Source organism: Cetorhinus maximus, chromosome 11 (genome assembly GCF_964194155.1).
Source record: "Cetorhinus maximus chromosome 11, sCetMax3.hap1.1, whole genome shotgun sequence".
Classification (NCBI taxonomy): Eukaryota; Metazoa; Chordata; class Chondrichthyes; order Lamniformes; family Cetorhinidae; genus Cetorhinus; species Cetorhinus maximus.
Window position 1 is genome coordinate 108,323,771 of NC_135889.1, and position 12,263 is coordinate 108,336,033.

The 12,263-nt window shown below is 38.6% G+C and overlaps 1 protein-coding gene across 4 annotated transcripts in view; it reads left to right on the top strand.

Moving 5' to 3' along the window:
- Window positions 1-12,263, top strand: part of clasp1a (cytoplasmic linker associated protein 1a) — a 316,093-nt gene that overhangs the window by 200,207 nt on the left and 103,623 nt on the right. The window contains exons 23-24 of one of the 4 annotated variants that reach the window (XM_078552573.1): window positions 583-690; window positions 9,546-9,608. The exons of 2 other annotated variants lie outside the window; for them this stretch is intronic. In XM_078552573.1, coding sequence (XP_078408699.1) covers window positions 583-690; window positions 9,546-9,608 — 171 coding nt within the window. The remainder of the gene's footprint in view (window positions 1-582; window positions 691-9,545; window positions 9,609-12,263) is intronic. One more of the 4 variants, XM_078552570.1, reaches the window with a different exon arrangement.

A 12,263-nucleotide genomic window follows, 5' to 3' on the forward strand; every position in this document is an offset into this window, starting at 1 on the left:
ACATGAAAGCAGCTGATTGGTTTGTGCCTCCCTATGTAGTGCAGCCTTGACCGGAAACATTTTGCAATCTGTTTTCTGCCACTTCATAGTGCTGCTTCATTTTCCACTGGTTAGCTTTAGAACTTGATCCAGGGATTTTTGTCAACTTTTAAAGTTTTATAATTTAATTGGCTTACTAATATAACAGTTTATTACTAAATTATGATAAAACTTTGTAGACACAGCAAAATATTGGAAAGCATGTCGGCATTAGAAGGTCAGCTACGATCTAGTTGAACGTCAGAACGAACTGAATGGCTTACTCCTCTTATTTCCTGTGTTCCTGCCACCAAAGGGAGGGGAAAGGGATTGCATCCTGTATTAAGTTGAAGTAAAACTATCAATATTTCGTTACTGTTTTCTTGTAAACTGATCCTTTATACTGTTTAATAAGTGGTCATCCAGCACAATTACTATTCTTGTTTGAGTTTAAAAACATCATCAGTGGTTGAATGCTAATGGTACGAATATTGTGGAATCTTTCACTTAAAACATAGCTGTAATGAACTTCACATTTTTACCACTCTTCTCAACTCATGCTAGCACGGAGCAGCCGTATCCCTCGACCAAGCATGAGTCAGGGATGCAGCCGCGATACGAGCCGTGAGAGCAGTCGTGATACAAGCCCCGTTAGGGGCTTTGCACCACTTGGTGAGTATCAACAGGCATAAGAGCCATCCTGGCAAGCATTGCCCTGCCTTTTGACTTATTGAGGTTACTGCCAGGAGGCAGTGGTCTTGCTCTTTTTATTTTATTTGGGGGCTTTTGTTCTTTCTATTTTAATTTGCCCCTTTTCCCTGTCCTCTTGCATGCTGCTCCCTCTGCTGGTAAGCAAGCCCTAATAGTATTGCTTCTGCCAACACAATTGGAGTTTATTGCTGCATAGTTGAGTGAATACTTTCTGCTATTTTTTCAACACATCAGACCCCAGTAATTCAGTTTAAAGATAATTATTACAGTTTGTGCATTACAAAACCGTAATATTTCATAGAAATGGAACTACCTCTATGAAAGTGAGCCTGTGCTTGCATAATGCTTCAGATGCTAACATCCAAAGAATAGCAAGATCTTGCACATTACCTGTTACAATTGGATTTTAATTTGATCTTCCACTGATCACAAAGTATTTGCAAATAATCATCAAATAAATCACACAGTGTAACATATTGGAATGGGTAGAAATTACCATTTTTTTTCCCAAAGCATACCAAGGCCATCAGACCTTCAGCATGAAAAATAATCATGTCATTTTGCTGTAGGTTATTTTGCTTTTACTGACTGGGTTCTGATTGAGAAGTCCTGAATTTAACACAGACCTGACTGGCATTGCAGGTAGTGATTGAGAATGAAATGTAGTCATTTTAGTTTGTGTTAATAGTGGTACATAAAAGGGATATGGTAATGTTAAGAGTTATTCTTGTCTGCCATACAATTCATTGCAGGTAGAGCAAAATTAGCCATTTCCATATATTTTGGCGTTTCTCATGGATCTGTGCACATTTTAATTTTATTGTGGCATAGGTAATTGTATGCCTTTTACCTGTCTTATGGACAGGAAGGAGTTTAATTTAAACAGCCCTGATTTCTTCTCCTCATCACCCATCCGTAAACAGAAAGGTGTTTTGATTTTGTTTTCCCCTTTTATAAGTGGCGGTGTATTTCCCAACCCCTCAGTTTTGGTGTGATCCAATTTCTATTAATAACCTCACAGCAAACACTAGGTAGGATGAACTCGGAGGGTTAGCTTATTCGCACACAAGGCAAGCAAGGAAGGGGTGTTTCTATGTAGTCCCCTGTGCATTCACACAATAAAAGATGGATAGAGAATGAAAGATTTACAGGGCACAGAGTAAAGAAGTATTGTTCCACGTGAGTCCAGAGTCAAAAGTCCAGTGGTGTATCCCATCACAGAGGGCAGGCTGAACTGATGCTGGATAATTCACTTTTCCAGCAGAGATGAGTTCCACGAAGAGAGGGGCATGGACAGATGAATTAGCCTTGTAAGCATGGGCACAGAAGTTCCAGTAGAAACAGTGTAGATTGGGCCAAACGTTCAAACCTGGACGGAGTTCTTTTTCTGTGCTGCTGCTTGGTATATGGAAAGATGGCAGACTGATTTGTAGTACAGCAAGACAGTATAATTAATTCTCCCAGCTTGTTGGGGGTGGGGGTAGAGACGACGACACGACATGTCACATGACTCCTACCTCTCCACTTTGGCTTTATCAAAGGGTGTATATTCCTTTGTTTGGGTTCCTGAGATGGTTAATGTTACAATCATTAAGAATTTGAAAGGAGGTTGCAGGGTCCTTTGCCCTAGCAGACCAGTAGACTCTGGTGGCCAAGCCTGGCTAATGAAATGTAGATGGCCTTTGTATAATCCCTTTTGAACTTGGTGTCTGCAGCCCACAGGGTTGTTAGCGTCCTTTCAGTCATAACGAGGTATCAGTTTCTCTAATACTGCCCGAAAGTTTCTTTTGATCAGGGTCACAGGCAGACATAGCTCCAGCCTTATTAAAGTCTTTGTCCAGTTTTTAAACTTTAGAAATTAGCCAGTAGAATATCTATATATTTTATAAAAATAGAGTGAGAGATCTTAGCCTCCTGACACCTGTTAAACCTGGTTTATCCAAATATAAAGGAAATGCCCAATTTTGTTCTGAACTGGAAATTACAGGATTAAATAAAAAGCGGCAGTAAAACATAGTCCTGGAAGAGAGAACATTTCATTCCAAGTTCAAGGAATTGAACACTCTGTTTTTCATTGTTTAGTGCTGCTGCAATTTTGAACAGGACAGATATTTATAGCCTTATACCTCGTAGTTTGTATAAAATGCTGGTGAGTGGAGTATATATTGTTCCTTGTAACCAGCTCATGTTACATTCACCATTGCACATTCTGCTGTCTGGAATTCTAAACAGGGAAGTGAATTTTAAGGAAAAAATTGAGTTATGCTTGTTCAGTGAATTGTGCAAAAAAAACAAAGCTAGAGAAGAGGCCGAAATAGAGCTAAGTAGCCTGAGCACTCATGCCTTGCTAAGGCTGCACTTGATTCTTGTCACTGAGACACAAGAAAAATGTCCCAAGTCCATGAGGCTGTGCAGAGTAGTGCCTTGATACTGATTCATCATGTTGTCATATTGAATTATAAAGGAAGACTTGAAAAGATCAGATTCTTCAGCCTTGAAAGGTGGTGAAATGAGAGACAAACCTTACGAAGCTCTGTAAATTGGAATAGTAAAACCTAAATCCAGCGTCCTATATAAAATTAAACTATGACCCCAAGTCTAACTAAAATTGTACCATGGGCATTGATGTAAATTAGTTATTTTCTTTTTTAAAGAAAGCTCATGAATGTTAAATAATGAAAGGTAAATTGGGGAATTACATCAATAAGCCCTTATGAGTGCAGAATATGATTAAGCATGAGTCAGTGGCACAGTGATATTGTCACCGGGCTAGTAATCCAGAGGCCTAGGTTAATGCTTGGGACAAGGGTTCAGATCACACCACAGCACCTAGTGGAATTTAAATTCAGTTAATTAATAAATCTGGAATTGAAAGCTAGCCTCAGTATGGTGCCATGAAACTATTATCGATTGTCGTAAAAACCCATCTGGTTCACTAATGTCCTTTTGTGGAAGGAAATTTGCCATCCTTATCAGGTCTGGCCTACGTGTGACTCCAGACCCACAGCAAAGTGATTGACTCTTAAATCCCCTCTGAGGTGCCCTAGCAAGCCACTTAGTTTGAGGGCAATTGGGGAATGGACAACAAAAGCTGGCCTTGCCAGTGACACCCATGTCCCATGAAAGAATAAAAAAAGCCTGAAACAAATCTTACAGCTGGGGTAGTGAAAGCACAAACACCATAATTTGAGAGGCATTTAGCCGCTTTGATGGAGGTGCTATAGGCTTCTGGGAAGTGATGAGCTAGATAGAGAAAATGCACCTACATTTATATATTGCCCTACTATGCCACTGAAGCCACCCAAAGAATATTGCTGAAGTGTTCTAACTATTGTTATGTAGACGGATGGACCAAACAGTGTTCCTTATCTGAACTTAACTTGGTAATCACAAAATATTTCTAAAGATAAGCTGGAATCAACAGGATTAAATATCTTTTAAGCCTGGTTAGTGGAGATGCATTATTAAATGTAACATTACATCAATATTATATTTGCATGTTACATGTTCTGCTGACGGGTGCAGTAACAAACTTAGGAGGGTACATGTTATAAATACCAGTTCATTTCTTCCAGTTTGGAAACACTTTTGCTGCTAGACAATTTGCCAAGTTTACTATGGAATAAAAACTCATGAAACTATTTTATTTGTGTGATTTTTATAAGGATTATCGGCTCTGGCCATCTTCACATCTGAAAAGATTGTGGCACAACAAGCATTGGGGATTCAATGTTTGATATCTACTTGATAGATCATGGTTTGTATTATCAAGTACATGTATAATAATGAATACTAATTAGAGAACATTGTTCAAATCCACAGACATCAGGGTTAATGCATTTATCATAAGCCAGGTTTGACCAATATGTAAATATACTTTCCAAAGCCATCAGTCATAATATTTTGAAATTTATGATACATACATGTTATCTGATGTACTGTTTACATAAACTTGTCAGGTGCATAGCTGTAAGCAGAACATAATATCGCAGGCAGCATTTTCAGGGGACACTTAGGTGTAAAAGTCAGCTGCATATCAGAACTCTTAATGTCGCAGGGCAACACATTTAAAAGCACAGTTGGCTCATGGGGATTTTAATATAACAGTGCAGCTTATGGAATGAAATGATAGAAGTGATTAAAATTACGGAAGGTTGGGACAAAGACAGAAGCAGACACTTTCCAGGTGTCAAGAATTTCGCAGCCATACATACAAGGTTAAATGTAAGAGATTTAAAGCAAAGGACAGGAGAAACTTCAGAAAGTTATGAGGCTGTGACATTCAGTTCTTGGGTTAGGTGTTGGAGCAGAAATTATTTTAACATTAGAGATTCAATTGCATAGGTGAATGAAGGAAAAGGAGTTGAAGGGATACGGGAATGCAGTGAGTAAATGTGATTAGAACCTATGCACGTGGGTACACGCCAACCTAAACTGGTTGTGATGAATGGCCTGTTTCTATGTTATAACTACTCTGTATGTATGTATTTAAACTGTAGAATATCAGGTCTTAATGCTGTGAAATTGATTGACGTTTAAATATTTGTGAGCCTTTTGTTTTTAGTACTGGGTCAGCAAAGAAATTGAAATATCACTGGCAAAGCACAAAAGTAAATTAACTAAATATCTAATAATGTGTGCTAGCCCTAAAAAGAAAAGCTTACAATGAATGTTTTCAGTTTGTGATAAAGCTCAATTAATCGTTACGACTTGAACAAAGAGAATTTGTCACCCCTACCTAGTCTGGTTTACATGTACTTCCAGACCCAAATAATGTGGTTAACTCGTATTGCCCTCTGAAGTAGCCAAGCAAACAGCCCTGTGGTAAACAATCACTATCTCACAGACAAGTTACGTAGCAGTTGAACATAATTATACCCGCAGAATCATATGTGTCAGCCACAATTCCAGGATCCTCTATCATCGCTAGATATCCCCTGTCGGAGCAACAGGTTAGAGGTAAGGGCATAGTGATGTACAGTTAAGTGCATATATAGCCCTAGGAGTTCTGAGCATTGAATCTAGACCTTTTGATGCCATTGAAACGTCATGCAAGTTATTTACTGCACCTCCTCAACTGATTAATCAGTGCTTCTACAAGTTGAACATTATTTTGAGGAAACTGAGGGAAACAAGGGTACGAAATAACACTCGGGTGAGGGATTTCAATGTGCTAACAATAGTGAAACTGTTACAAAGAACTAAATAATAAATGCCAGAAGCAGCAGGCTATAGACAGAGCTAAGTGGTCCCATAACCAAATGATCAGAGCAAAACTCTGCGGCCCTAAAACATCCAGTTTAGAATGCTGATGAGAAGCCAGGCAACTTTTAGGAGGAGATGACTCTATGAGCATCTTCATCCTTGAGCCATGGTGGAGCCCAACCTGTAAGTGGAGGAGTACTTATCATGTAGGCATTTGGCCCTTTGTAGCAGCAGTGAGCAGAGGAGGTAAAGCTGAGGTTTGTGCATCTCTTCGGCCATAAGTATCAGGTATGATCATGCTTAGCTTTCTCCTGAGGCCCACACCTTAAAATGGATACCAAGTTCCAGCCAATTCTGTTCGCTCCACGTGACAATAATTGACTGGGTACTCTGAACACAGCAAACGCTGTGGACCCTGTTGATATTTTGGTGATATTGCAGAAGATCTGAACAGCAGAGTTGGCCAAGATGTTCCAATACAGCTGAAACACTGACATTTATTTGACAACATGGAAGATCCCCCAGGCATGTCTTATTCTAAAGAACGCAGGACAAATCTTTCAGCGACTGCTCTATCAGCTAGCTCCCAATTATCATTAAAAGTTCTAGCAGGAATCACCAATAGTGCTACGAAGCAGTGTCTGCTCATCCATATCTAGTTGTTTAGTTCAAAACTACTTGGCTTCATATCTCATCACAGCTTTGATCCAGACATGGAGGCAAGAGCTTTATGCTAAAGGAAATATAAGTGTAGCTGCCATTGACATCAACACAGCAACTGACCAAATATGCTATCAAGGAGACCGAAGAAAATTGAAGATAGTGGGAGTCAAAGAGAATCATACCTGTGTTTGCAGCTAACGCCGCCTCCAGATATCACTGGAGGAGTTCCTCAAGGTAGTGTCCTTAGCCCAACCATCATCAGTTGCATCATTAATGACTCTTATAAGACCAGGCGTAGAACTGTTTTCTGACATTCCACAGTATTACATATCATTCAAAACTCCATTGAAATTGAGCCAGCCCATGCTAGCCTACAACACGATCTTGATAACATCCAGACTTGAGCTAAGATGCACCAAAGCGAAACACTGCAGATGCTGGGAATCAAATAAAAACAGAAAATACTGCAAATACTCAGCAGGTCAGACTGCATCTGTGGAGAGAAAGAATGATGAAGGGTCATCGTGGACCTGAAATGTTAACTCTTCCTCTCCACAGATGCTGCCTGGCCTGCTGAGTATTTGCAGCATTTTCTATTTTCGCTTGAGTAAACAGATGACAGAAAACATTGCTGTCATGCAAGTGTTATGTGATAAGTACCTTAAACAAGAGAAATCCCAACCACCTCTCCTGGCTTTCAGTTGCATGATGATCGCAGTGCCCCCACCACCAACGTTCTAAGGTCACAGATGATATTCTGTGCTGGGCGTATCCACAGAATGGTATATAGGAAAAGGACAGCGGATGGGCATACTGTGACAAATATATCACTTCCTACACCCCCACCCCGCAAAACCTCATCACCACCTGCAAGGCTTACTTAAAATCAGGAGTTTGAAGGAATGTTTGTCTTTTACGTGGATGAGTGGCAGCCATAAGTACACTCGAAGTTTGGCAATACCCAACATAGTGCAATTCACCTGATCAGAGACCCTGCCACTGGATTTGATATCTGCCCTCTCCATCACTGGTGGACTATGGATGTGGTATATACAGAATGCACTGCACTAAAGAATATAATGTAGGAACATAACCAATGTTATTTCAACAGCACCTCCCTCCCCCGGGACTTCTACCAAGAGGAACAAGTGCGCAATTTTGTGGGAATACCATAATCTCTTAAGTTGCAAACCATTGTGACCTGGCATATAGCCATAGTCCTTCAACATTGCTGGATGAGAATTCTGAAATTCCCTATCTAATAACCATGGTGGGTGCATTATCACCATAATGACTACAGCAATTTAATGGGAAGGCCCAACATTACCCTCCCTGGGTAACTAAGAATGGCCTTGCTTGCACTGCCCACATTCTGAGAGCATTTTTTTCAACTGTGCTAACAGTTAATTAATTACAGACTGGATATAAGAATTCATTAGAGACCAGAGCTTGTCATTTCTGTTTCCCCTCCTATCTAGTGCTCTCTTAAATTATGAGCTATCTGATTATTTGTGCTATGCTGTTAAATTTCAAAATGACTTGTGACCTAGCTAAGTCTTGTATTTGGTAATAAGGACAATGCAATAATGTGAGAAACATTCTCCTTAGCAGCACTATGCTCCAAATTTCCAAGTAGCTTTGAATATTTTCAGTTTCAGTTGCTTTTATGCTATTGGGCTTGGTGATTTGTTTTGGTTGGAAGGGGTGGGGGTCTGCAGCTGTCGGGATGATTATGACATTGGCAGCACAAAACCTTATTGCTAGCAGTTAAACTTTAGAATAGACTTGCTGGATTGGTTCAAGCCAAACCCTGGTAAGTGCTTTTTTATTGTCAGAGCTTTCAGACTGTTGGTCTTGGTGAATTTGGCAAGTTTACTCAGAGTTGCTGATAGCTGGATGAGACTCATGCATGAATGAGCAACCCATTAAACTCAAATGTAAAAGTAACCATGGTGATATTGGGTACTTTTACTTTGTGTTAAGCCGGAAAAATATTGCTTTGGATTACTGTGAAATAATGCCTTAATGGAGGATACAAAATTCTGAAACAAAATGACAATGAAAAGAGGATTAACCTGCACTTTTCAGTTGATCGTTTTTAAAAGTCACTAGCTATGTATTTTACTTTCTGGAGCTGTTTATTTGGTGAGATATACAAGTAGGCCTGGTTGCCAATTCTGTTTCGGTAACCTGAATTTATTCATACATGTATGTAATGCTGTTTCCTTTTGAAAATTCAGGCATTTATTCATCTTCAAATTTTGCTGCCATTTATTTAAAATAAAACTCAACTATTTATTCCAAGTATACGTTCTTTTACAAGTAGGAAAAATCCCTGGCTATAAATGGGTTAAAGCCTTTGTGACATGTACGTAACTTCAATTATTACTTTAGAGTTCTTCATCTGTGGCATTAATTTTTTTTTCGGAAACTAAGTTTGAACTGTGTACGAATGAACTAATGTCAGTCCACTTGGAACGTAAATATGCTCTTTGAAGTGCAAGCATCATCTGCACGCAGCATCGTTCTACTTCATTGAATGTGTTTGGTATTCAGCTTCACCATGAGCTAACTTTGCACCAAACCTTTTAACTTCATTCCATTAAAGAGTATGTTGCTTTTGGCAAAGCAAAGGCATGAGAGACATTTAATATTTCTAAGATATTGTCTTAATTGAAAACAATTTATTCTCTGAGGGCATGGTTCACCCTACATATCTGTTAAGTATACATGGCCTAAAAAGAAAGTTGCAAATTTATTTCAACTCGAAGCATTTTTCTCTATTGAAAGCAGCAGTCAAGCAGCCTGTCGCACCTAGGTTGGAAATCCTTTTTTTTTTAATAAAAAGGCTTGAATTCTTTTATCTCACTGCTAAATAGCATTGGCACCTGTGTAGCTGAAAGTGATGTGTGGAAATTTATTAACTCAGGGTGTCACTTTGCTTCCAGCTTCTCGTCGACACTCAAGGTCCACCAGCGCACTCTCCACTGCTGATTCTATTGGGCAGCCAGGTGAACAAGTGCTGTTTGCATGCTTGTTCTAATTTCCCCATTTTTTTTTTCTTCCCATTTGTCATTGGGGTTTTCTAACTGCAGGCAGTTTATTTTTTCAAATGGTCATTTCACGTTGCATACATAGGAGTAATCATAATTGTCGTTTTTATAAGACTGTAAAGAAAAAACTTGGAGCAAGGGTGTCGTGATCCTTGTAGACTTGAGATACACGGATATCTCAAGAATAAATTTATGACCATCCAGTACTGTTTTGGGTGGAGAGAAAACCAAAGAAAGTGTTTGTACTCTGTGGGAAAGATGACAATTATGGTTGCCCAATACCAATAGTACACTTCATGGAGCTTTTTTGTCATAGTGTGCACAGTCTTCATTATTTCAGTTGCACCATTAATATTTTCTGGTGAAATATGATATTTGGCATTGTACTCTGTGGTAGTCATTACTAATTTGTTTTTACTTTATGCCACAATTCACTTTATTTCTGCCCTTAAAAGGATTGATTGTTTAATTTTCAGGCAGATATCAGCTTTTGAAATTGCATGATGTCAGTCAGGTCACAGAACTGCAAACACATTTATTAAATTCAAAATACTGAGAAGCAGTTGTCGTTGAAAAGCTCACTTTGTCATAATTGCCAAATGGCAGTGTGGCTTTCTTTGGTGTTTATGTGAAATTGATAGTTGTTTGATTATGAAGATAGATGTGAAAAATTTTTTCCAGTCCATTTGCATTTAGTCAAGTCCTGATGTCCTAAAGATTTACCAACAGCAGATTTTCTACCTTTGTACACAAATACCAATCATTCCTGCCATGGACACATTTTTGGTTAATTTAGCAGTTTCTGGGTTTATTGGCCAACACAAGTTTCACATCCAGTTAATTGCAAATTTGTCAATGCACAGCTTTATGTGGTAAATTTTCAATTTGCTACTGGTGTAAAATTGGAAATGAAAAATGTGTAGTTTCTGTTAAATAGCAGCCAATTCACAAAACCAATTTTACATCTGGGCAGCAAGTTGAGAATCCACTTCAACATACAGTTTCTTTGAAATAGTTAGCAACAGAATGTCCATTAATCCAGTAATAATTGGTGTATTTTAAAAACGGGGGATCATTTGGTGCACAAAAGCTATTTGGCCCATCAAATCTGGATTGTCCTGAGAGCCATGTATAATTATTCTGTTTACTGCCCTTCTGTTAACCTCCATTCTCATCCTCCCCATTTTTTAACTATGTTTGTACTAATTCCTCTCTTGTCTGGATCCTGGATTTTTATTATACTGAACCATGTCGTTATCAACTAGATCTCGAAGTTCAACTGCAGTGAAAATAATTTTGCATGGCTTCAATTGATTTCCCTTTTAAAGTAATAAAGAGCATCCTCTGGAATCTGTTTTGCAGTAAAATAAACCAGAATTAGATTAAATGGAAAGCCCATCCATTTTTGTAACAAAAGACTGAAAAAATGTTTTTCCTTGCTATAATGCTACTGATTCTAACAAGGTTGCAGTTCTAACACTGATTATGTATAACTTCTTTTGTAACACACTCCTTAACGTAACCTGGCTTTTGTTAACATGAAGGTTGTTGCCCTGAATTTGCAGATGATCTAGTGGGACACTACCCTCATTGGCTAATAATTGCTGCTTTTCTGCTCATTCTTCTACCCCTCCCCACACCTTCCAAGCTTTGAGTGCCCCTAATTTGCACATGGTGGTGCATGGTGTCATGTATATGAGATGGATTTGACCCTGGATATTCCAATAGAGTGGTGATGAGCAGCAGCCACTCTCTTCCAAGAGCTTGCATATTTGAATGGCTTCCACTATCAGTATTTCTGAAGAAGTACTTGTTCAGCAGTATTGCTATTAGAATCCACCCAACTTTCATTTTCATGTATTCCATTAAATGTGCAGACTGGTAACGCAGGCACTGCAGAAGAGTGAGAGTGCAAATAATAGATTACTGTGGTGCTAGTGATGCTACTCATGGTCATGGCTACTGGACTTGACACTTACACTGCACTCCACTTCCCTGCCCATCTCCCTGCATGGAAGGATTGGGCCTTCTGTAATAAAAGATATCTTCAAAATATATCAGTTGAATGCAGATGAAAATGCAGCTCAAATTTAATAATAATAATCAGCCTACTTTTCCTGAAGCTCAAACAATCTTATTAACTTGTAAAGATGTATTTGAGTATTTCAACCTCTTTAAACAAAAACATTGAAAAAGTTGAGAAAGGTTCAAATGTCCCAAGTGGGACATATTATGCACAGATGCATAATAAAGAGGCAACTTAAGTTGAAAATGCAGCAGAAATTTACATCTATATAAAATTGAAAGTTGTTGCCCAGCTCCCAATCATTGGAAACATTAATCAAGGCATATATTTACTTAAAGGGATAACTTCATATCAACTGACATGTTCAGTCTCTCAAATTGAGTTTCAGTATTAAGCAAGCCTGTTATGAGGATATGCAGTTAGCAACAATCAAAATAAACTTAATTTTAGCTTTTAGCTTTTTAATTTAATACAGGTGCTTTCATATATTACTATTTTCTAATCCACCATAGAACACTGAAATGTACCCAAGTCTTTATGCTAAATTTATTTTTAACCAGCTCACCCAGATACAGTGGTGAGCCCAG